The following is a 23,998-nucleotide window of genomic DNA, read 5'->3' on the forward strand; positions in this document are numbered from 1 at the left end:
TGCAATCTGGACACCTTTTATTTAATTTCAAGAACTCCCCTTGCCTGGCGGAAAGGGGTCTGAGCAAAGCAGCGCAGCGCAGATGAGGGGAGGGTGGAAGCAGGACACTCGCAGACTGGTGTCGGCTGGGCTGCCCCGACTGGGACAGAAGCAGGAGCGACGGGAGGGGCAGAACAAGTCATTCTTGACGCAAACAAGGGTCTTGGGGCGCGCCACCCCATCCCAGTGCCTGGTCATGCAAGATGCAGAAATGGAGACCGTGGCCCCTCAGGACCACGGAGCAGATGCACCAACCGAAGGGAGTCCTTTGGGCGCCTCCTGAGGCGCCTGCAGGGTCTGGGGCAGAGTAGGGTATGCTGTCCACGAGCATGGTCAGATAACAGATAGCACCGGTTGGGAGGCTCAGGGCAGGAGACCGAGGCTCTCAGACTCTAGCACCCGCTTGCCCGGCCCTCCCGGGAAGAGACTCACTTCCTTAATCGCTGCTCCTGTGGCCACAGCCTCTCCCTCACCCCTTCACCCTGGGAATAAATCAACTGGAATAAATCAACAAAGTGAGGTCTGACCCAGGGCACCAGCTGCCTCTGGAGGGCCGGGTCACTACTGTGCAGTAAAAAGACGCACCGGATTGAAGGACCGGAGGTGGGAAGAACAGGCTGGGGGCAGGGGACCTACTGCCCGGGAGCGCCTACACAGGAAGAGCCTTTCTGGGAGGCACCAGCCAGGGCATTGCGGAGCTGCTTGGTCCCCCGCCTCGGGGTAACCGGGGGAGTTGGCCCCCCGCTGCTTCTGATTTCTGGTGGGTCAGGGGAAGGAGGCAGGAGAGAGACTGAGAGAGGCCAGGCCAGAATAGTCTCTCAGACACGGGAGGTAGGCAGTGTGTGTGGTGGGGGACACTGCTCTGGGGCCCAGGAGCCCTGCCACTCTTCTTGCGGGATCCTGGGTAAGCCATCCATCCATCTGGGGTCTCTCTTCTCTCAGTTGCCAAGTGGGGACTATCCTACCCCATCCACCTCAGAGGGACAGGCTAAGGGTAAAAACGGCTGACGGATAGAAAACACGTTTAAAAAAGTACAAAGCGCTATTGGAACGCGAGGCAGTGCTGTCAAAAGACACGTTACCCCTTAGCCCATCCCTCATTTCACCGACACACTTTGGCTAACCTACTCGGCATCTCTTAACCTTAGGAACTCATTTCTTTCGCTCAGAAGGCTTCTGGGACTCCCTAGTTGCTTCCCCTGATCACAGTCTGTGACCCCCGCGGCCAGTGGGGCGCGCCAGGTGTCTGAGGGGAGTGCCCGAAGACTGTCACCTCCTCACTGTCCCTCTGGCACCTTCCCTTGGGGAAGACGCTCAGCTGGCCCCTTGGTCCACCCTATGAGATGAGCTGGCCGTCCGTTCAGGCCGGACAGGTCTAGGGGCTCCCTGCCCAACCCCCCCCTTCCCCCCCCCCCCCCCGGAGGACCCTGTCTGGAGTGCAATTCCTCTTCCCAATTTCCAGCGGGCGGCAGGTGGAGGGAGGGAAGGCGCGCCGAGAACCACGAACCACGGGCAGGATCGGGTTGGGGGGGGGGGTGTTCCGGACGCGCCCCCAGCCCGGGGCCGCTCCCCACCCCCTGCTCCTGCCGCCGGGCCCTCCCCTCCCCCAGCCCAGCCCTAGTCGTGCTCTGGTGGCGCCTGGAGAGGCCGAGGGGCGCCGAGCCCCGGGCCGCCACTGTGCACGCGCAGGTGGTCCTTGAGCGACTCCTTGTAGCGGAAGCTCTTGCCGCACTCGCCGCACGTGTAGGGCCGCTCGCCCGTGTGGATGCGCTGGTGCTTGAGCAGGTTCTGCTTGCGGATGAAGCTCTTGCCGCAGAGCGCGCACTGGAACGGCCGCTCGCCCGTGTGCAGCCGCTGGTGGTTCTGCAGGTGCTCCTTGCGGCTGTAGGTCTTCTCGCACTCGGAGCACTTGTAGGGCCGCTCGCCGCGGTGCGTCATCTGGTGGCGGATGAGGCCCGAGTGGCAGTTGAAGCTCTTCTCGCACTCGGCGCACTCGTACGGCCGCTCCTTGGTGTGGCTGCGGTGGTGGATGATGAGGCTCTTGCGTACCCCGAAACTCTTGCCGCACTCGGGGCACGAGTAGGGCTTGCTGCGCGCGCCGTGCAGGAGCAGGCTCCTCCGCAGCCCGCCCGGGCAGCAGCTGCCGCAGCCGCCGCCGCCGCCCCCGGGCCCCCCGCCCGCGCCCCCGCCGCCCCCCTGCGCCCCGCCCGCGCCCCGCTCCCCGGCCAGCGCGGGGAAGCCGTCGTCCGGGGGCCCGCCGCCCGCCCCCGTCTCGGCCGCCGGGAGCACCGCCAGGCTCGGCGGAGCCGGCTGCGGCTGCGGCTGCTGCGGCTGCTGCGGGGCGGGGGGCGGGTTCTTCACCAGCAGCAGGCTGTCACCTGCAGAGGAGGACACACGGAGAAGTGACATGCTGATGGCGCTCTGTCCGGGGTCCCCCCCCTTCCCCCCGCACACCCTCCCTGAGAGGGGCCCAGGCCCGTAACGGATTTCCTCTGCGGCTATCTGGGCCTCAGCTTCTCCGAAAAAATGAGGGGACTGAGCAAGGGCAGGGGGCATGTTCCCTATGGTTCCGGGGCTCCTTGACCCTCTGACATGCCCAAAGCCACCCGCTGGCTGGAGAGCACCAGAAGCAGGTCCAGCAGGTGGCACTCAGTTAGGAGAGGAAACACCTGCAGAAAGCAGGGGCAGGGATGGGGGGGGTGGGGGTGGGGGCTGGGCTATGCGGAAGTCACGTTGGAAGGCCGAATTGCCAGGAAATAAGAAAACAACCGCATTCTGATGTTTGATGCTAATTTATCTAAGGAGAATCTCTGGACCAGAGGGAAAGAATTTACCAGAACTTATCCAAGGCGAAAGCCTGTCTGGGGGCCTACAGAAATGGAATGCAGGGAGTGGGGACCAGAACCACACGGCCATTTTCAGTCGTGTTTCTTTCAAGCCACTGGCCTTCAGACTTGAACAGCAGCACAGTGCCCGGACCACTGGGCCCAGCCTGCCGTCTCTATCCCCATCAAAACTGACCAGACAACGGGGGGAGGGGGGGGGTGTAGGGAGGGTGTTCAGTCAGTTAAGCCTCCAACTCTCGATTTTGGCTCAGGTCATGATCTCGTGGTTCGTGAGTTCAAGCCCCGCATCCGGCTCTACGCTGATAGTGTGGAGCCTGCTTGGGATTCTCTGTCTCCCTCTCTCTCTGCCCCTCCTCCAAGCATTCTCTCTCTCTCTCAAAAATAAATAAATAAACTTAAAAAAAAACCCAAAAAACTGACGAGGTAGAGAGCCAACTCCATAGGACACTGGCCAGGGGCCAAAGCCTCAGTAACTCTCCCGGCCTCAATCCAGGGTGCCAGGCCTTCAATCCTGTAGGACTGATCGTGGGCTGTGGCCTCCATCGCAGCTGCACCACAGGCCTTGTTTCTCCCTCCACCCAACCTGCTTCTCTCACCCCTTCGTTCCCAAGGGGACCCCAAGGAACCACACGCACATAAGCCTCCATTTCAGGGCCTGTTTCCCAGGAAACCCAACCTCTAACAGTCCTAATTTCTACTCTGATAATTCTTCCAACTCGGTGTGTGCATCAATCCACTGCTCTCACCTTCCCATCATGCACCCGCTCCCCTCTGCCCTCCCTTGCTGACCCAGCTTAGTTCCCGTGGTCAGCACCGGGGTTACTGGGCCACGAAACACCCTTTATGCCTCTGCTCTGCTTGCCTGGGGAACCCCAACACAGCAACCATGCTTGAGCAGCTGAAGATGGCTGGCAAAAATTGCACAGATCTCAAAAGGGGCCCCCACCCAGCCTGTCACCCTACTCTACTTCTCAGCGTGCCCTGATTTATGGGGCATACATCCCACCTCTTCCAGCCGCCAGCCTGAGAACTGTTGTTCCCGCCCTCACTGGCCAGTAATGAATTCAGACTTAGGCACGTGACCTCGTTCTGGCCGATGACACGTGAGGAGGAGGCTTCTGGGTGCTTCCTCACTCCTTCGAGTGTAGGAAAAGAGATGGCCTTTCCTTTCCCTCTGGTCTGGATGTGACTGCTTTGGAAGAGCTGTGCCCATCTTGCTCCAGCCATTCCAAGGAGGCTGAACAAAGAGCTGGAAAGAACCCAGGTCCCGGATAACGTAGCTTCATCCTTGAATCAACCTGAGGCTGAACCTCAACTGCCTCTTAGTTACGTAGTGGAATAAATGTCTTCGTTGTTGAGGGCAGTTTCAATCAGGGGTCTAAAGCAGTGGAGAACAGCCTACCAGGCACGGTGGTCCAGTATCTCCCAATTTAAGAGAACATTCTCCCCGGACCCCATGTGCTCCCAGGCTCCGCTACCCCATCTCACCTCATCTTTGGTCCTTTTCATACCAATGTTCTTGAAGAGTTATCTACCCTTGCTTTTACTGATCTCTTTCAAACTCTCCCCGCTGAAACAACTTTTTCAAGGTCATCAACAACCTCCAAGTTGCCCAATCCAATGGCCTCTTCGCAGTCCTGCATATTCAGGCCCTCGTTGTGTTTGTAGTTAACCCTCCCTCGAGAGTCTCTTCTCTTAGCCTCTGGATTTCCTCCAGGCTCACACCTCATGCCTCTTTAATTCTTTGTCTACGCTCTCCCTAGATCTCTTAGAGTCCCCAGCCTTAAAATAACCTATGTATAATAGTTTAGCAGGCCTTTGTCCCTGGTCCCTAGGAGGTAGCCTCTAAATCCTTGGAATTTCCAGGGTGAAAGGAGTGTCTTTCTTATTCAAGGTAGGCTCTGGTGTTATGCTAATGAGGCAATTCGTGGTGAGTGCCTAGATAGTGGAAGCCAAAAAATGATGACTCAGGATCTGGGCTGCCTATGCCAGTAAGACCGTCCCCACGACTGGAGAGAGGGGACAGGCTGGAGAACGACCTCAACCTCACCTCCAGTGGTTCAGTCAATCAGAAGTATGCAAAGAAACTCCAGTAAAAATTCTAGACACAGAAGCTTCAGTGAGCTTCTCTAATAGGCAATACATACTGTGTATTGTCACACATCGCTGTGCTGGGACGGTGACACTCCTGATCCCACAGGGAGCAGACAACATAAGCTTCCATAAGCTTCAATGTTTAGGAGCCTTCCAGAACTGGTCCTGTGGATCTCTCCTTTTGCTAGTTCTGATTTGAATCCTTTTGCTCTAATAAAACTAACTACGAGTATAGATGCCTTCCTGAGTTCTGTGAGTTGTTCTAGTGAACTGAACCCCAGGGGCTAATGGGAACCCCTGAATTTGTACCCAGATGGTCACAAGTGAGTGGGTTGGGGACCCTCAAATTTGCAGCTGGTGTCTGAAGTCAGAGCAGTCTCGTGGAGGAGGGCACTTCACCTGGGAAGTCTGGTCTAATTCCAGGGAGCTGCTGTCAGAAGTCATTGCCACCTACAACCCCAGGTGAATCTAACCCCGAGTTCTCTCTTGAACTTCAGACTCCTGTGTTCATCTGCCTACTTGGATGCCATCTCAGATCTTACAGGCCCAAAGTAGAGCACTTGATTTACACAGTGAACCGGCTCTGTCCCAGGACTCACCATTCCAGGAAACGGAATCTTGGTTCAGGTCCTGATTTCACGGTGTGTGAGTTCGAGCCCTGCTTCGGGTTCTACGCTGACCCCATGGAGCCTGCCTGGGATTCTCTCTGTCCCCCCCACTCCCTCTCCGTCCCTCCCTTTCTCTCGCTCTCAAAAATAAATAAAAATAAATGAACATTAAAAAAAAAAAAAAAAAAAAGGAAACCAGATCATGTCACTAACCTGTTTCTTCCCCAGGGAGGCCTTTCCTGACTTAACCCCCCGGCCCCCACCCCCACCTGCCTGCTTCCCCCCCACCCCCGACCCTCCCTGAGTCATCACCTCAGAGCCCGGACCGCCCCGACTTTATCTGGTATGCTCTCGAACTTGCTTGTCCCCCATCACCTTCCCACATAAGGAGCGACCCAGGCTCTTTTTCCCTGCTGTTCCTAAGTACTTGTAATACTGCATAGCACAGAGTAGGCACTGAGGAAATATTTCTCAAATAACAGAAACTGAAAAAGGCGGGGACCAGTGCTTTAACCCAAGGCAGCGAACAACGTGGGAATTTCAGGAGCGGGCCTTCAAATTGCATTTTGTAGGTGTTGGCATCTGCGTAGGGGAGTCTGGCTCTAGGCTCCTGACCCCACTCGCTCCAGAAGCACCTGGTAGCCACGGGACTCCAAAGTCCTCCTCAGACTTCCTGCTTCGATGGAGCCTCACGCACACTCCCTTCCCTTTGACTGAATTAGATTTTTCTTCCTGTCTTACACTAGCTATCATATATAATTGAGGAATCCCTTTTACTACAATGTAGCATCCAATCAGGCCAAAGTCTGACTTTGGGTCAAATAGGACACCAGGTCTTTCTTGCACACCCCGGGGCAGGGGGAAGGAGGCTGGCAGAGACGGGCATCCTAGGGTTCTGTGTTTTACTCTAATTCCACTACCCTCTCCAATCCCAAACCCTCTCCAGAAGACGTGATCCCACGTCTCACCAAAAGTCCATCCTGTTGTCCTTGAGAAAGGACGTGTACTCTCTAAACCTCAGCGATACCACAGGTGAGATACTAATTTCAAGACGAACAAGCGGAAGGCGGGCCCCCCCTTCGGGAGAAAGTCAGGAAGCTCTGATAAGAGGCTCTGGTGACCGGGCCGGCAGGAGCATTTCCCGACACTCCCGTCTCCCAAACGCCGGGCATTGCCTCCCAAATGCCAAGGTTCGAAGGCCTCCCAGAGAGAAAACAGCACGAGGCAAATCGTTCTGTGACTCAGAATATCCAAACCGAGTAGGTAAAATGGTCTGCTCACTTGCAAAGCTTTGCAGTCTCTGTATAGACTCCCCTCGATCATTCCCATGGCCACATAAGGTCTCCAGGAAAAGGCTCCTCCAGGCCCACGCACCCCCAGGCAACTTGGAGAAATCAAGTGGTCGTGCTGAGGGACGAAGGTTTGGGCAGAATTCCTGGCACGGGGTTTGGTGAACTAGCACCTACGTCTTCGAGGCCAGAAACGGCCTGAGCACCGTCAAGAAGGAAGTGGAAAACTGCGGTCACTTCTTCCTGGCCTCAGTCAGTCCCCTGGCTTGCCCGGTCTCACCCCAGCCCAGCAGCAGGTCGGAAGAGGACCACTTTAAATTCTATTTTCAACAAGGGCACACGCGGCTCCTCTCCGGCACCCTGACCAGTCCTCCAGCCCCAGCCAACTCTTCCAGACTGGACTCAACTGGTCTCACGGAGAGCGGGATCCACTTGCCTGGGTTTTAAAGGGCCTTCCCGATCAGAAATAATCTATGTGCTCAGCTCTTCCCTGGATTCTAGGCTCTTGGAGGGTTTCAGGAGTATGGACAGGGAGCATACTGACCAGAAGACACTAAGTCAGCCATCTCGAGGGCAAGGACATAGTGCTAAGTCTGGCAAGGAACGCCAGCCAGACGCTAAGGGTGTTAAATGATCCGCGAACATATGCCTAAGGTCACTGGCCAATAAGTGAAACTTCAAAAAAGACCCAGGAGACCCAAGTCATGTGAGACGTTTGGTCCCTTACCTACTGGGGGAAAAAAAAATCCCCTCTGCCTGTTGGAGCTTTAGTATCTTTACCAGCTACCCCGGGAGGTCAGCTCAGGGCTGGCTTGGGACTACAGCCAGCGTCTTCTAATTACGTGAGCCACCCGGTGCCATCAACTCCTGCTCAGGCGCCAGTGGCTCGGCTCTCTCCCAGCCCCCTCGCCTTTCCCTGCTGTTACAAGCTGAACTACAGCCCCCCCAAAAGATGTGGAAATCCAAACCCCAGGTACTGCAGAAAGTGACCTTATTTGGAAACAGCCTCTTTCCAGACGTAATTAGTTAAGATGAGGTCATACTGGAGTAGCGTGGGCCCTGACGCTAACTTATGTCTTTAAAGGAAGACGGCCAGGAGAGGACACCGACACGCAGGGAGAACACCACGCGAGGGTAAAGGCAGAGGTGGAGCCATGCATCTACAAGCCCAAGGAATGCTAAACGCTGCCACAAACACCAGAAGCTAGGAGGTTTTCAGAAAGGGCATGACCCTGCCAACCCCTTGATTTCAGACTTCTGGCCTCCGGAACGGAAAGACAATACGTTTCTGTTGTTCTAAGCCACCCCGTTTGTGGTGCCTTATTAAGACAGTGCTAGGAGGGGCGCTCAGTGGGTTGAGCGGCCGGCTTCGGCTCAGGTCATGATCTCACAGTTTGTGGGTTCGAGCCCCACGTTGGGCTCTGTGCTGACACTTCAGAGCCTAGAGCCTGCTGTGGATTCTGTCTCCCTGTCTCTGCTCCTCCCCCACTCGTGCTCTGTGTGTGTGTCTCTCTCTCAAAAATAAATAAACATTAAAAAAAAGAAGAGGACAGCACAAGGACACAAACATGCCCGCCGTCTTCCAAGAGGAAAGGAGACAGTGCTTTGATACAGAGCATCACCCTGTCAGGGGGTAGGCCGAGGCAAGCAACCAGCCCTGTGGACGACATACCCAGGGGCCCCAGGGGACGCGTTACTCACTGGGGCCAGAGTCTAATCCGAGCTCTCCTTCCATGGAGTCACGTGGGCCCCACGGGTATGGCTGCTCCTCCTGTTTGATCCACGACAGAATGTCATGTGCTGAGATCAGAGACTCTGTTCGTGGAAAGAAGGCAGCCTGAGATTCTGTTCATTCCCACTGAGCAGCCCGTCAAGGGTTAGAAAACCCTCACATGCAAGGCCCGCCGCCCCGGCTCACAGGGCACGTGGCAGTGGGGCATCTCTGTCTCATTTCCTGGCCTCCTCACCCTCCCAAGCACCCTCACGGATGGGATCTCGCTTGTGCTCGAGGTATTGAGCTGGCCACGGAGGAGGAGGCTTCGCCCAAAGTCTGTGCAGCTGCAGAACCCAGATGAGAACCTGCATCTTCCAATCTGTCTGCCTGCGGGTCCACAAGAGGCCACAGGGAGGTCTGGTGTCTGACGGCCCATGGGACCGGGGTACAAATAATAGGACTTAAGAACCAGCAATGGCAGGGGCACATGGGTGGCTCAGTTGGTTAAGCGTCTGACTTCAGCTCAGGTCATGATCTCTCGGTTCCCGGGTTTGAGACCCGCATTGGGCTCTCTGCTATCAGCATGGAGCCTGCTTTGGATCCTCTGTTCCCTTCTTTGTGCTCCCTCTCTCTGTCTCTGTCTCTCTCTCTCAAAAATAAATAAACATTAAACAAAAAAAAATTTTTTAAGTTCTAAAGTTGAAACAAGGAATGCTAGCTTTTTAAATTTTTCTAATGTTTATTTTATTTTTGAGAGAGAGGGAGAGAGAGAGAACAAGCAGGGGAGGGGCAAAGAGAAGGAGACACAGAATCCAAAGCAGGCTCTAGGCTCCGAGCTATCAGCACAGAGCCTGATGCGGGGCTTGAACTCACGAACCGTAAGATCATGACCTGAGCCGAAGTCAGATGCTCAACTGAGCCACCCAGGCGCCCCAGGAATGCTAGCTTTTATGTCTGATCTTGTCTTCCTGGTGTGTGGGGTCAGTTGAGACCCTGGGGTCATCGCTACCAAATATGAGGACACGGGACTTCTCCAGCTCTACAAGCACACGTGAAAACACATACACACATGCGCGCGCGCACACACACACACACACACGCAGGTCCCAGACAGGTGCAACTTCACTGTTCTGTATGCGTGGACCGTACCCAGAAGTTTCTCAGAAGAGATTTAACTAGCGTCCGCTCATGAAAAATTCCAAAAAACGTAAATTACTTTCATTCTGTCACAGAAATATACACCAGTTCTAAAAGTCTTTCTGGTTATATTTATTGCTCAAAAATTGTCATTGCTGAAATAACTGTCGCGTCAGTTACGTTGACGCAATAAACTGTCAATGTAATGATTCTTTTAGAAAAGCCCTCTGTACTTTACGAATGGTTAAATTCTAAAATCTGTATGAAGTTGCTAACTGAGGGACATGCTGTATTCTATCCCCTGAGCCTTTCACTGGCCTTTAACCAAAAGTGATCAGACTGACTTCCCAGCAGTTACAAAACTCAGAGAGAGTCTCCGTGTCCTTGACATTCATCCTGGTATCTTGCTTACCTGAATTGGGGTCCGTTGGAATATCTCTCTCTGCCAGATCCTGCTGATCCCATACGCACGGGTGCTCCTCCTGTTTAATCCGGGACAAGAGGTCCTGGGCGGAGGCTGGTGAGTCTGTGGGGATACAGCAACAAAGGCCTCAGGGGACACGAGGGGGCCTGCAAGTCTGTGCTCTGATCCTGCAACGATCTCTTTTCCCTAAAATTCAGGCATAATTGAATCACACTAATTAATTAAAGGTTTAAGTCAGCTTGTCCCCATTTAATGGAGCTTTTGTGGCAGATGAGTGGATACTGTGGGGCGAGCATCATTACCGGTGACTTCGAGAGAGTCTTTCTGTGCTTCGGGAACTTCAGTCGTTAGAGTAAGAGTCACATTTGAGCCCAAAGCTCCACCGTGGCCAGAGGTATTCCTCGCCAGGGGATTTTCCAGGAAAATGCGGCCTTCCATGAGCCTTTTAGATTCACCATTTTATTGGGATTTTTCTAAGATGTATGCTCTCTCTTCTGCAGTCTGCTCAACCTCATTTACTCTTTCTTGCCTTCTTATCTCTCAAAGCTCTCTTTGAAGATACTAATACTGTGATGCCGTCTGGGAGCATGCCTGATGGAAAGGGAACAGGCTTTCCCCCACTCAGATGATGTGATCCCTTACCTGTGGGCGTGAGGCTCTGACTAAGTGGGGGCTGAGGTTTGTGGAACTCTAACCTCTGGATAAGTAATGAGCTATAGTATGTTACGAGATCCTGTGATGGGTAATTTTGTGACAGCTAGGCTATGGAACCCACATAGTTGGCCAGACGTCATTCTAGATATTTCTGTAAATGTATTTTTTTTTTTTTCTTCAGAGATTGGTATTTAAATCAGGAACCCTTGAGTCAAATGGACTGCCTTCCACAACGTGGGTGAACCTCATGCCAACAGCTGAAGGCTTTCATAGAAAAAGACTGAGCACCCCCAAAGGAAGAGGGGATCCGGCCAGCAGACTGGACACGGCAGCCTCCACAATCATTGAAGCCAAGTCCTTAAAATCAATCAGTCTGTCTCTCTCTCTCCACACCCGGACACACACCCACACTCACCTTGTGGGTTCTCGGGAATAGTTAAAATAGTTGAAAACTGATACAAAAAAGACAAGAAACAGGACAAGCTAAGCCCGGATGGGCGGCAGATTGCCGGAGCCATGTTCGTGCCCCTTCAGGAAACCCTGTCTCTCTGCCCACCCGAGGTCCAACTTCTCCATTTCCAGCTCTGGCCTCTGGCCTGGCACACACAATGGACAATGCTGGGGGCCGTCAGACCATGCCGGGCCCTTCCTCTCCCTCCCTGGCTTGGGCAGCTCCTGGACTCACTCACCAGTAATAGACTCCGTGGGGACGGCTCTTTCCTCCAGGCCCCGCTGGCCCCGGACACATAGGGCTTCCTCCCGCTTTACCTGAGAGGACGAATCCTGTGCAGGCACCAGGGGCTCCGCTCCTGGGGAGAGGGAATCATGTCATTTTGGTGTCCTTTCTGAACAACATCACCCGGATGTTCTTGGGGTCAGGAGCACGGCTGACGGCACTTGTGAGGGAAGGACACGGGGGCTTCGGGTTCCTGGTGGGCAACTGCAGGGGACCCTGAGAAGCAGAAGGTCCTGGGAGCAGAGAAACAATCAGTATTCAGGACAAAGGGGTAGGCCTGGCCACAAGATGAGGTGTAATAAGGCCGGGAGAGAGTTCCAGAAACCACCCAGGCTGGGTTCGGTGCTAATCAGGACCAGGTCAGAAGTTTGACCTCCGTGTAGGAGTCACTGATTTTCACTTTTCACCCCAGTCAGAAAGAGGTGGCCAGACACACACACACACACGCCAGGTCCTTCTGATGTTCCATGGCGTGATGTACCAGCCCCGGCAGCGGGCGGCTTGGGTGGAGGGGGACAGATTAGATGAGGGACTGGGTTCAACACTGCCCGCAGCCCAGCAGGCGAGTCACCCAACCTCTCTCTCGGCCTGCTCGTTTCCCCCACAATGTGGGCATAGCGATCACGGCTCTAGCTCCCGCACAGGGATGGATGAGAACTCGGGGAGACTGCTGATGTACCGGACTGAAATGCGAACGCCTGCAGCGCTGGAAGGCAGGGAAGGGGCCGCTCGGATGAACTGTCCAGAGACAGAGACTTGATCAGTGGTGGCCGGTGGCTGGGGGCCGGGGGCTTGGCGGGGGAAGTAGGAGTGACTGCTCATGGGTCCGGGGTCTCCCGTGAGGAAAATGTTCTGGAACTCGACAGTGGTGACGGTCACACAGCTGTGTGAACCACTGAATTACACACTTTATAAGAGTGACTTTAGGGGCGCCTGGGCGGCTCAGTCGGTTGAGCGTCCGACTTCGGCTCAGGTCATGATCTCGCAGTTAGTGAGTTCGAGCCCTGCGTCGGGCTCTGTGCTGCCAGCTCAGAGCCTGGAGCCTCATTTGGATTCTGTGTCTCTGTCTCTCTCTGTCCCTCCCCTGCTCACACTCTGTCTCTCTCTCTCTCTCAAAAATAAATAAACTTAAAAAAAAATTAAAATAAATAAATACATACATAAAAGAGTGACTTTATGGCACATGAAGAGAACAGACTGGCAAGGAGGGGTCACTACCTTCTAAGGGAGCTTCCTTAAAAAGGACAGAGTTCAGGGGCGCCTGGGCGGCTTAGTCGGTTAAGCGTCCAACTTCGGCTCAGGTCACGGTCTCATGGCTGAGTTCGAGTCCCGAGTTGGGCTCTGTGCTATCAGTGTTGAGCCTGCTTCAGATCCTCTGTCCCCACACCTCCTCCCCTACTCATAATGTCAGGAACTAGATCTCCTGGGGACCACACATCCCCTCTTAAGGAAGGCAGTGAGGAAGGCGTGAAGTGTGAATCTGCCTGTGGTGAGGCCCCAGCAAAACCCTGTATCCATGCGGGCTCCCCATCTGCCCCGGGGCTAGGTCCGGCTGCTCCCAGGTCTCCGGCCTCTTCCTGCAGGCGGAGGTCAGGCCTGGGAGGCTGCGAGCCTGCTCCTCTCTTCTCTCTGCCCAGCTCACCTGGGCCTCCACAGCTGCCTGGCTCTGACCCAACAGACAAGCTCGGTGCTCCTTGGGCCCAGAAGCCTCTTCCTGTAAGTGACTGCCATTATTTCGGTGGTGGCAGAACCGGCCCCAAGAACGACTCAAGGGAAGCCTGTCTTGAACTAAAGCAAGGATGGTGAGGCTTCTCTCCTGCCCTGACCTTGGCCCGGGGCTTTTTTTCAGCTGTCATCACCTGTGTCTGGATCCATTAAGATTTCTCGCTCTTCTGGGTCACGCTGCTCCCACACGCAAGGCTCTTCCCTGGGCTCCGCCTGGGATGGCGCATCCGGCTTGGGCACCGCGCCCTCCGCGTCTAGAATGAGTTGGAAGGGAAGGAAGGACACAGCGAAGTTGACCAATGGATCCCGATCAAGGGCGCTGGCAGAAGTCTCCCTCACTCCAGGGGCGCCTGGGTGGCGCAGTCGGTTAAGCGTCCGACTTCAGCCAGGTCACGATCTCACGGTCCGTGAGTTCGAGCCCCGCATCGGGCTCTGGGCTGGTGGCTCGGAGCCTGGAGCCTGTTTCCGATTCTGTGTCTCCCTCTCTCTCTGACCCTCCCCCGTTCATGCTCTGTCTCTCTCTGTCCCAAAAATAAATAAAAACATTGAAAAAAAAATTAAAAAAAAAAAAAAAAAAAGAAGTCTCCCTCACTCCAGATGCCCTCCCCACCAGAGGGCCCCTCGAGGCGGTGGCCATCACGTATACGAGCTAATCTCTTATGAGGAACCTTGAGAACCAGCGAACGGATTCCCAGGTTCTGGTGTAGAAACAGCTGGACTCTAAAAGCCAGCAGCAGACAGACCGTGGCTCGTCCAAGGCTATTGGGATGAGGCGTGTAGTCAGGTGCCAGTGATGCGGTTTGGCTACATTCCAGAACTAAGCAGCCCCAAGCTGAGTGCTATAGTGGCAGTTCCTGTAACTGGGCTTTCAACCATCGTGTTGTTAGAATCATTCTATCTTTAGGGCATTATAACCACAGAGTTTCTTGCATTTCCCTGAGGGATAAACACGAACACCTTGCCTGGGTGGTGTGAACGTGAGTTGGGAAGCGTTTCACTGCCCTCTGCACACGCTGCCTGCCCCAGAGGAGGGAGGGCGCTCTTACCCAGGGACACCAGGGTTTTGTAGTTCTCCTTGACAAGGTTGTTGTAAAGCTCCTTCTGCCACTCGTCCAAGTTCTTCCACTCATCCTCAGAGAAGTAGACAGCGATGTCGACAAATGTCACCGGAACCTGGGCCGACAAGAGTCACAGTCTGGCACCTGCTTGCTTGTCCCCACAGCCTCCCCTCCAGGGGCCACGGGGACCCTTTCACCCCAGAGCCTGGCCTTCGATCTCCACGGCTCCTTGTCCCCCAGATCCCAGCCCAGTCCACCTCAGTGGGGACAGTCCACTCTACTCCCGATCTTCTTATGCTTCCAAAACAGGATGGTCAACATGCCATTGCCCCACCCCCTTTTTTTAACGCACTTAACCATATCCTTTGTAAGTTCGCTTTCAGGTAAACTGGGTACCTGAAGGCAGAGCTGAAATCCACATGCTGCTTTTGGCACTCCAGGTGTCGGAGGTGTGGAAGGTTCTCAGGGGGGGGGTCCCTGTCCCCAAACCTGTATTTCCAGTCAGGTTAGCTCGAGGTACACACTTACGTTTTTGTCACCAAAACACGTAAATCTAAGGGCGTGTGCTAAAGCTGCAGGACCTTGACCTCGATGGTTCAACGCTAGATCCCAAGCATCTGGAGGCACCTGCTTTGGAGCCAGTAACTGTGTGTTGAATATGTCGAACGGCTGTTGCCAGTACTAGGCAGCTAAGTCCACTGCAGCCTGGCTCACCCATTGCCAGTGCGGCTCCCTAGTGATTCCACCCAGTCTAGTCTGTTCTCCAGGACTCCTATTTCGGTATGACAAGGGTCCTTGTCTCTACTCCCCTCAGACGCTCACCGGCATGGCCCAGCCTCGCACCGAATCTTTCAAAATGGTTTCGCTTCATGACTTTATTATCTGAGCTTCCCCTCCGGGACACACGGCCTTGTCGCCATCGCTCGCACCCTGGCCTCCCACCCTCCATTCTCCCCGGCCCTAACTGGAGCGGGTCAGGCTTCGAACCTGCACACACGGCCAAGGCAAGCCCCTGCGGCACCTCTGGACACATTAGGTAAGGACAGCCCTCGGGGTGCCTGGCCCACTGGCGTCCAGCTCGGTGAGTGGGCAGTGCCTTTACATTAGAAATATCTAGGGGCACCTGGTGGCTCAGTCTTTGGCTCAGGTCATGATCTCACAGCTCGTGAGTTCAAGCCCTGCATCGGGCTCTGTGCTGACAGCTCAGAGCCCAGAGCCTGCTTCGGATTCTGTGTCTCCCTCTCTCTCTGCCCCTTCCCTGCTCATGCTCTATCTCTGTGTCTCTGTCTCAAAAATAAATAAACAGTAAAAAAAATTAAAAAAAAGAAGAGGAAGAAGAAGAAGAAATATCTAGGGGCCCCTGGGTGGCTCAGTCAGTTAAGCATTCGACTCTTGGTTTCAGCTCAGGTCACAATTTCACGGTTCGTGGGATCAACCCTCACATCAGGCTCTGCAGCAACAGTACAGAGCCTGCTTGGGATTCTCTCTCTCTGCCTCTCCCCTGCTGGTGCGCGCGCACGCTCTCTCTCTCTGTCTCAAATAAATAAACTTAAAAAAAAAAAAACTTTCATTAAAAAAAAAGAAAAAAGAGGGTGCCTAGGTGGCTCAGTCGGTTAAGCGTCCAACTTTGGTTCAGGTCATGATCTCGTGGTTTACGAGTTCGAGCCTTGAGTCAGGTTCTGTGCTGACAGCTCAGAGCCCAGAACCCGCTTCAGATTCTGTGTCTCCCTCTCTCTCTGCCCCTTCCCTGCTCATGCTCTGTCTCTCTCTCTCTCTCAAAAATAAATAAACACTAAAAAAATTAAAAAAAAGAAGAAGAAGAAGAAGAAGAAGAAGAAGAAGAAGAAGAAGAAATGTCTAGGGGCCCCTGGGTGGCTCAGTCAGTTAAGCATCTGACTCTTGGTTTTGGCTCAGGTCACAATAGAAGGAGAAGGAGGAGGAGGAGGAGGAGGAGGAGGAGGAGGAGGAGGAGGAGGAGGAGGAGGAGGAGGAGAAGGAGAAGGAGAAGGAGAAGGAGAAGGAGAAGGAGAAGGAGAAGGAGAAGGAGGAGAAGAAGAAGAAGAAGAAGAAGAAGAAGAAGAAATGTCTAGGGGCCCCTGGGTGGCTCAGTCAGTTAAGCATCTGACTCTTGGTTTTGGCTCAGGTCACAATTTCACAGTTCGTGGGATGAAGTCCCCACATAATGCTCTGCAGCGACAGTAAAGAGCCTGCTTAGGATTCTCTCTCTCTGCCTCTCCCCCATTGGTGCTGTCTCTCTCTCTCTCTCTCAAATAAATAAACTTAAAAAAAAAAAAAAAAAAAACTTTCATTAAAAAAAAAGAAAAAAAGAGAGGACCTAGGTGGCTCAGTCAGTTAAGCGTCCAACTTTGGCTCCAGTCATGATCTTGCGGTTCACGAGTTCAAGCCTCATGTCGGGTTCTGTGCTGACAGCTCACATCCTGGAGCCTGCTTCAGATTCTGTGTCTCCCTCTCTCTGTGCCCCTTCCCCACTCATGCACTCTCTCTCTCTCTCAAAAAAACAAAAACAAAAACAAAAACACCAGACCCGCTGGTGCCCAGCTCAGTGAGTGGGCAGAAGCTTTATATAAATTAAAAATGTCTTGGGGGTACCTGGGTGCCTCAGTTGGTGAAGTGTCTGTTTTCTGCTCTGCTCATAATCTCACGGTTCGTGGGTTCACGCCCCTTGTCGGGCTCCATGCTGACAGTGCAGAGCCTGCTTGGGATTCTCTTCCTCTTTCCCTATTTCTCTCTGCCCCTCTCCCACTCTCACACATGATGCCCTCTCTCTCTCTCTCAAAATAAATAAATAAACGTTAAAAAAAAAACCAAAAACGACAGAGGGGCGCCTGGGTGGCTCAGTCGGTTGAGCGGCCGGCTTCGGCTCAGGTCATGATCTCATGGTCCGTGAATTCGAGCCCAGCGTCAAGCTCTGTGCTGACAGCTCAGAGCCTGGAGCCTGTTTCAGATTCTGTGTCTCCCTCTCTCTGACCCTCCCCCGTTCATGTTCTGTCTCTCTCTGTCTCAAAAATAAATAAACGTTAAAAAAAAAAAAGTTAAAAAAAAAAAAAAGGACAGAATTGTCTGCTCTCACATCAGGTGCTCATAACCTCACGGGCATCCTGCACACCTATATGCCACCTGCTGAGTGATAGCTCACGCATCACCCATCTTTAGAGACAGAACAGAATTCCTAATTTCCTGGATCTTCCACCAGACTTCGGCAAATCCCCAACCTGGGAAAACCGACACAGACCACTTTCCGCATTTGAATTTCCTGCTGCTAGACAAAAGTCACAAAATTCTGCAGGTGACACCCACCATACGTTCGTGCCACTTGTCCCAAGGCTGCTTTGGAAGCCTCTAGTTGATCTTGTTGGCATCTGCTGCGCTCCCTGAGAGGCATCTTTCAAACTCTTCCCTCCTCCCATCGGTCCCAGATTCTGATCACAGGTAGCTATTGGTCTCACCAAGTCAACCCTCCTGCTAACGTGCCCCTCATTTCTCCTCCATCTCCTGCCCGGGAAACTCAACCCAAACAATCTTTTCTCTCTGACATCCCAGGCTCTCCCGTGTGGGTCACCCAACCTAAGATGAACCCAACTCTGCCGCGTCGAGACCCTACCCTCCCTCTTCGCTTGAAACACACTTGGCACTTTGTTCTCCACAACCCATGCCTCCTTTAACCCTTTACAATCCGGCTATGAACCCCTCACACTCCGAAACCACACCCTGGATGGTCATCAGTGGCCTCTTGTTAACCCTCACCCTTTCATACCTCTTTGAAAGGGCAGATCGCCTTTCTGGAATGTTCTCCTTGTTGGTTTCCACAACTCTGTTTCCTCCCGCCCACCACAGCTTACTGCTTCCTCTTCCTCCCCCAACCCCAAGGCTCTGCCCTTCCCCTTCCCTGTTCCTTTGCTTTTTCTTCGGCAAATTCATCCCCTGCACCACCTCAGTGGTTACCTCTTTGCACATGACACTCTTCGGCTTTCCTTGTTGCCTTCAGAGTTCAGATTTCCACAGCCCTCTGAGTGGCTCCATTCAGTCGCCTTTTAGGTACCTCAAACTACACGTATCCAAAACCAAGTTCATTCTCTTTTCCAACAGGCCGACTCCTCGGCCTCACTTCATCATTTCTATGAAGAGTCACAATTCTGGAATCATATTCTCGGGGTCGGAAATAGATATCCCTTCATAAAAACTTCCCTGGGCCAGGATACAGTCTGAGACATGGCCGGAGACTACAGGGAGCCTACAGTCTGGCTAGACAGAAAAGACTATCTGTGAATTATCTGTCGGCCAATTAACAGACACAATAGAACCCAAAAGGCACAGAGGATCTGAGAGACAACAGCCTTCCTTGGATCTGACAAAGCAGATGCATTTAGCATGGCCAAGAGTACACGATGAATTCTAACTATTACTAGCAACGTTAATTAACTTTCTCATGGTGCTTTACGGGCGTGGGTTTTACAATAGGCCCACGAATTCTTTGACCGTCCCTTCCAAAAGTACAGCCCAATTCTCCTCCCCCTGAGCGTGGGCAGAAGATTCAGTGACCCACTTCTAACAAATTAAGCAGCGATGTGTACGATTTCTGAGACCAGGTCATAAAAGACATTACGGCTCCGCGCCGGTCTCTCTCTGGGGTCACTTAGTCTTGGGGGACAGCTGCCATGTCGTGAGGACACAACAGGCGTGTTGGGAGGTCCACATGGTGGGGAACTGAGGCCTCCTGCCATCAGCCAAGTGAGTGGGCCATACTGGAGACAGGGTCTCCAGCCTCGGCTGAGCCTTCAGGTGACCATAAACTGGATTATAACTTCATGAGACTCTGAGCCAGACCCACTCAGCCAAAACTCCCTAAATTCCTAACCCACAGAAAGCACAAGATGGTAAATACGCTAAGTTTTGGAGTAATCTGTTACACAGCCACAGATAACTAACACACAGGGAGCTACACAGTGTTGTCCCATCAACAAAATCAATGAATCCTCACAATTCATGCGACACACGTATCATCATTTTCATTTCCCATGAGAATACTGAAACTCAGAAGGACCAGCTGGGCATTTACCTACAGAATCATTTACTTCTCCTTCACTTCTTTCAAAAGAGGGACTGAGGAGGCTCCGCGACAACCAAAAACAGACTTCAGCAGGTGTAGGAAGACAGTACGTGGCAAAAGCCGAGATTCACACCCTAGTCCTCTGATCCCAGACCCCATACCCATCCCATCGTTCTGCGAGGGCATATGTCAACTTGGAACGCCTAACGCCCGATCCGATGCACAGAACACACAAAGGTGCCACCAGAGGCCACGGAGCCGGGTTAAAGCATGCGGCACGGAGAAGGGGAAAGGGCAGTGTGTGAAGAGATGCCGGTTGGGCCAGATAAGCAGTGTGCCAAACCACACTGAGAAGGAGCGTCTGTGGCCGCAGCGGGAGGGGGTATTCGCGGGAGGAACCAAACCACTCTTACAACTCAGTTCTAGGAGCCCGCAATAAATTGCCGTCACACCACTCTGCTGGCAAAGTCACTGCCTTGGTTGCCTCAGCAGATATGGAGACAGAGGAGACCCAATCCCTTATTTGGAGGTGGGAGCTCTCCAGCTGGACAGAGTCACTCAGCAAATACTTTTAGAATACTGACTAAAGTCAGGTACAGCTATAGGCAAGGAGACACAGCAGTGAACCATGCAGAAATGACATTCCAGTCAGAGAAAACCATCCAAGGGGACAAAAAAAAAAAAAAAAAAAAAAAAAGGAAGTACATACTTAAGGTGACCAATGGCACAGAGCAGGGACAGGGAAAAGAGCATGTAGGGATGGGGGGGCGTGGTTTTCTTGTTTGGGGGGAGGGGCATGGAAGGGCAGACCCCCGGACGGATGGAAGCGACAGGAGGGGGCCAGGTAGGTACTCAGGGAGGGAGCTTGCTAGTGGACGAAAGTCCCTGAGGTGAGACTGCGTGGCTGGGAAGGAGTGGACAGGAAGGGCGGAGGGGAGAGGAGGTCAGAAAGGTGCAGCTGGAGAGAGGGCTCCTGATGGAACAGGGACTTTTATGTTGCATGAGAGGGAAGCCGTTTGGGGGTTTTAAGCAGAAGTAACTGATTTTTTTTTTTTAATTTTTTTAAATGTCTATTTTTGAGAGAGAGAGAGAGAACATGCACAATTGAGGGAGGGGCAGAGAGAGAGAGAGAGAGAGAGAGAGAGAGAGAGAGAGAGACACAAAATCTGAAGCAGGCTCCAGGCTCTGAGCTTTCAGCACAGAGCCCTACTCATGGCTCGAACTCACGGACCTCGAGATCATGACCTGAGCCAAAGCCAGAGGCTTAAATCAGCCACCCAGGTGCCACTAACTGGTTTATATTTTTGAAGGATCGCTCTGGCTGCTCTGCTGAGAACAGACTGTACAGGGTGAGGGACGAGGATGGAGACCAGGCAGGAGACCATGGCGACGGAGGTTCCCACCAGATGATGGTGGGAGCAGTGGAGATGGAAAGCAGAGATTAGACCATGGATAGTATTTTGAAGAACAGTCAGGCAGACAGCATTTACCAATCTATTGGAAGGAGGGTTGAGAAAGAAAGGAAGCAAACGTGACCCCAAGGTTTTTGGCTTGAACACCTGGAAGGGTAGAGTCGTCTTCCATGGAGACGAGGATGATTCGGTTAGAACAGGTTTCAGGCGGAAGATGGGAGTTCAGTTTGGTCCTGTTAAATCTAAGATACTAATTGAATACCACTGGATTAGCAGGTAGACATGTGAATCTAGCATTTAAGAAGGAAGTCTGGGCAAGAGACAGAGAGAGAGTGTGGGAGGGGGAGACTGCATTCGGGAGCCGACAGCACACAGGCTGCATTCAGAACTCTGAGACGAAATGAAATCATGAGGGAGGGAGCGTAGATAATAAGTCAAAGGTCAACACCCAGCTCCGGACCTCTCCAAACAGAAGAGGTCGGGAAGTGGAGGTGAACCAGTGCGGAAGACTGAGCAGGAGTCACGAGTAGATAGGAGCAGAATCAAGAGAGGTGACTTGGGAGCCATGTGAAAAGGTGTTTCAAGGAGGGGGTGGCTTACTGTATGCATTGCCACCTTCAGGGCAGAGAGGACGAAGACAGAACTGACTGTGGACATCACGAAGGCTTTGGCAAGACGAACAGGATGGAGAGGTGACAGCATAAGCCTGGTGGGCAGAGGTTCCAGGGAGAATGATCCAATTACCAAGGTACTGGGATACTGAGAATAGAGGAACACGTTCACCGAGACCATGGAGGACGCAGAGGCAGAATCCAGACAGTCAGAAACTTGGGAGGACACACGGCCTACTTTCTTCTACACTTTTTTTTTTTTTTTTAATGTTTATTTATTTTGAGAGAGAGAGAGAGAGAGCTGGGGAGGTACAAAGAGAGAGGGAGGCAGAAGATCCAAAGCAGGCTCTGTGCTATCAGCGCACAGGGGATCATGGGGCTCAAACTCACGAACCACAAGATCATGACCTGAGCCGAAGTCAGATGCTTAACCAACTGAGCCACCCAGGTGCCCCTCTACAGACACTTTTCATGGAAAAATGAAAGAGACGAAGGAGGAACTGACAGATTTTAAAAGACTTAAAAAAAAATAGCACCTTCTTAAGTTCTGATCCAAACAAATTAATAGAAAACAAATTATAACATGTTTGGAAGACCAGAAAATGTGAACACTGACTGGATGTCTGAGTGGGCTGAGGCTTTTGTGGTGGTAGCAATATTGAGACATTATTTCAGAAAAAGACTCTACTTTTTAGAGCTGTAGACTGAAATATTTACCAAAAAAAAAAAAAAAAAAAAGACTGATATCTGAGACTGGCTTCAAAATAAAATGGGAGGGGATGTGGGTAGGGATTTAGAGGAAACGGGCCAAGGGCTGACAGCCATTGAAACTGGACAAAGGACAGGCACCTGGGTGGCTCAGTTGGTTAAGGGTCCAACCGCAGGTCAGGTCATGATCTCATGGCTCGTGAGTTCAAGCCCTGCGCTGGGCTCTGTGCTGACAGCTCAGAGCCTGGAACCTGTTTTGGATTCTGTGTCTCCCCCTCTCTCTGCCCCTCCCCCACTCACGCTGTGTCCCCCCCCCCCCCCACCGCCTCTTTCAAGGATAAACATTAAAAAAAAAAATTAAAAAAAAAAAAACAAAACTGGATGACGGCACAGGACAGTTCATCACACTATTCTATCTACTTGTGTGTATATTTGAATTTTCTATAATAAAAGGATGAAAAAGGGGAGGGAGAGAAGGAACTGGAGACAGCAAATACTGATGACTCGGTTAAGGAATTCTGCTCTAATGAGGAGCAGAGAAATGAGGCACGGGCTGGAGGGAGAGGCAGGGTCTAGGGACGGTTTCATGACAGAGACAGGCAATGTTCGAAGATGTCTAGAGCAACCAGTAGAGGGGGGAGTGGACGACCCAGAGGAGAAAGGGGGAGAAGGCCAGAGTGAGCCCCGGGGTCGGTGAAGGGTGGGCCAGTAAGGCTGCAGGAACAGGGAAGGCAGCAGGCCCGAGGCAGCATCGGATGAACGTGGTGGCTTCACGTGCATCTCTTTTGGGGACTCCCATTTTCTCAGTGGACCAGAAGGCAGGGTCATCGATCGACCGTGCTATGTTGAGGATCCAGAGGGACAGTGGGAGAGCGAATGGAAGGGGGAGATGGAGCATGAATTCTGAGCTGCAAGAGGGGCCCACAGAGGGGACGGTCACAACTTCCTAGCAATTCCAGTTAGCATGGTTTGGGGTGTGTCTCAGCCACGCTCGGATAAGTTCATCCAAAGATAACCAATGACTCATGGTCCTCTGTAGGTGCCAAGGGGAAACCCCAAGCAGTGAAGAGCTGCAGGAGTCTGCAGACACCCAGGTACCTTGGGGGTATTGGGAAAGGTGACGGGAAAGGCCAACAGAGAGAAGCAGCACACGGATTCCGCGGGCAATGGGTAGAGGGCAGCCTCACGGAGCTAGAAAATTCAAGACTAGGTTGTTTAAGTGGAGGCAGGCTTTAAGAAAAACTGAAATCCCACATGGGGGAGCCAGAGAGTTTCATGGGCAGGACTGGCAATTTGAAATCAAGAGTTGTTCACATGTGCGGGTCCTCGCTTCCATCTCTGCCCGCGCGGACCACTACGTACCTTGGGGACCTCCCCCTTGCTGCCTGGCGGCAGCCTCAGCACCCAGAAGTTCCTGTTTCTCAGCAGGTTCTCCATGTTCTCCAGCCGCCTCTGCAGCAGCCCGTACTCCTGCAGCAGGGTCCCCAGCACGGCCCACTTGCTCTCCATGTGATTCCCGAACTCCACGGCCGTCTTCTCGCAGTCCGCCAGCTTCTTCTCGGCGGTGCCCGTCCGCCCCTCCAGATTTAGCAGCTGGCTGGCCTGGGCATCCACCTTCCTCTCCACGGCCTGAATGGCGGCCACCACGGTCCAGAGCGAGATCTCTGCTGTGGGCAGCTGGGGCTCTCTCATCATGCGGTCAGGGAAGACGGGTGCCCTATCTGGGAAGGGCGGGAACTGAAAAGGCATCGGTCGCCGGGCATCCATGTCCCATTCTTGAGCCTGTGTGCGGAGCGAGAAAGTGACAGCCTGGGATGAGACCCTATGTGAGTGGGGAGTGGGGCCTGACAACAGGAAACAACGAATCAAATGCCT

The 23,998-nt window shown here is 53.1% G+C and overlaps 1 protein-coding gene across 2 annotated transcripts in view; it reads right to left on the reverse strand.

The window, feature by feature from the left end:
• ZNF282 (zinc finger protein 282) overlaps positions 1-23,998 on the reverse strand; it is a 27,279-nt gene continuing 3,281 nt past the window's right edge. Inside the window, exons 2-8 of one of the 2 annotated variants that reach the window (XM_086687359.1) lie at positions 23,486-23,905; positions 14,313-14,439; positions 13,401-13,520; positions 11,495-11,614; positions 10,140-10,253; positions 8,578-8,691; positions 1-2,417 (exon numbers count right to left, since the gene is read on the reverse strand). In XM_086687359.1, the coding sequence (XP_086543485.1) occupies positions 1,657-2,417; positions 8,578-8,691; positions 10,140-10,253; positions 11,495-11,614; positions 13,401-13,520; positions 14,313-14,439; positions 23,486-23,905 (1,776 nt within the window). In that variant the 3' untranslated portion in view covers positions 1-1,656. The remainder of the gene's footprint in view (positions 2,418-8,577; positions 8,692-10,139; positions 10,254-11,494; positions 11,615-13,400; positions 13,521-14,312; positions 14,440-23,485; positions 23,906-23,998) is intronic. The other variant, XM_086687365.1, reaches the window with a different exon arrangement.

The sequence above is a fragment of the Puma concolor genome, chromosome A2 (genome assembly GCF_028749965.1).
Source record: "Puma concolor isolate L17-30 chromosome A2, mPumCon1.1.hap2, whole genome shotgun sequence".
Taxonomy (NCBI): Eukaryota; Metazoa; Chordata; class Mammalia; order Carnivora; family Felidae; genus Puma; species Puma concolor.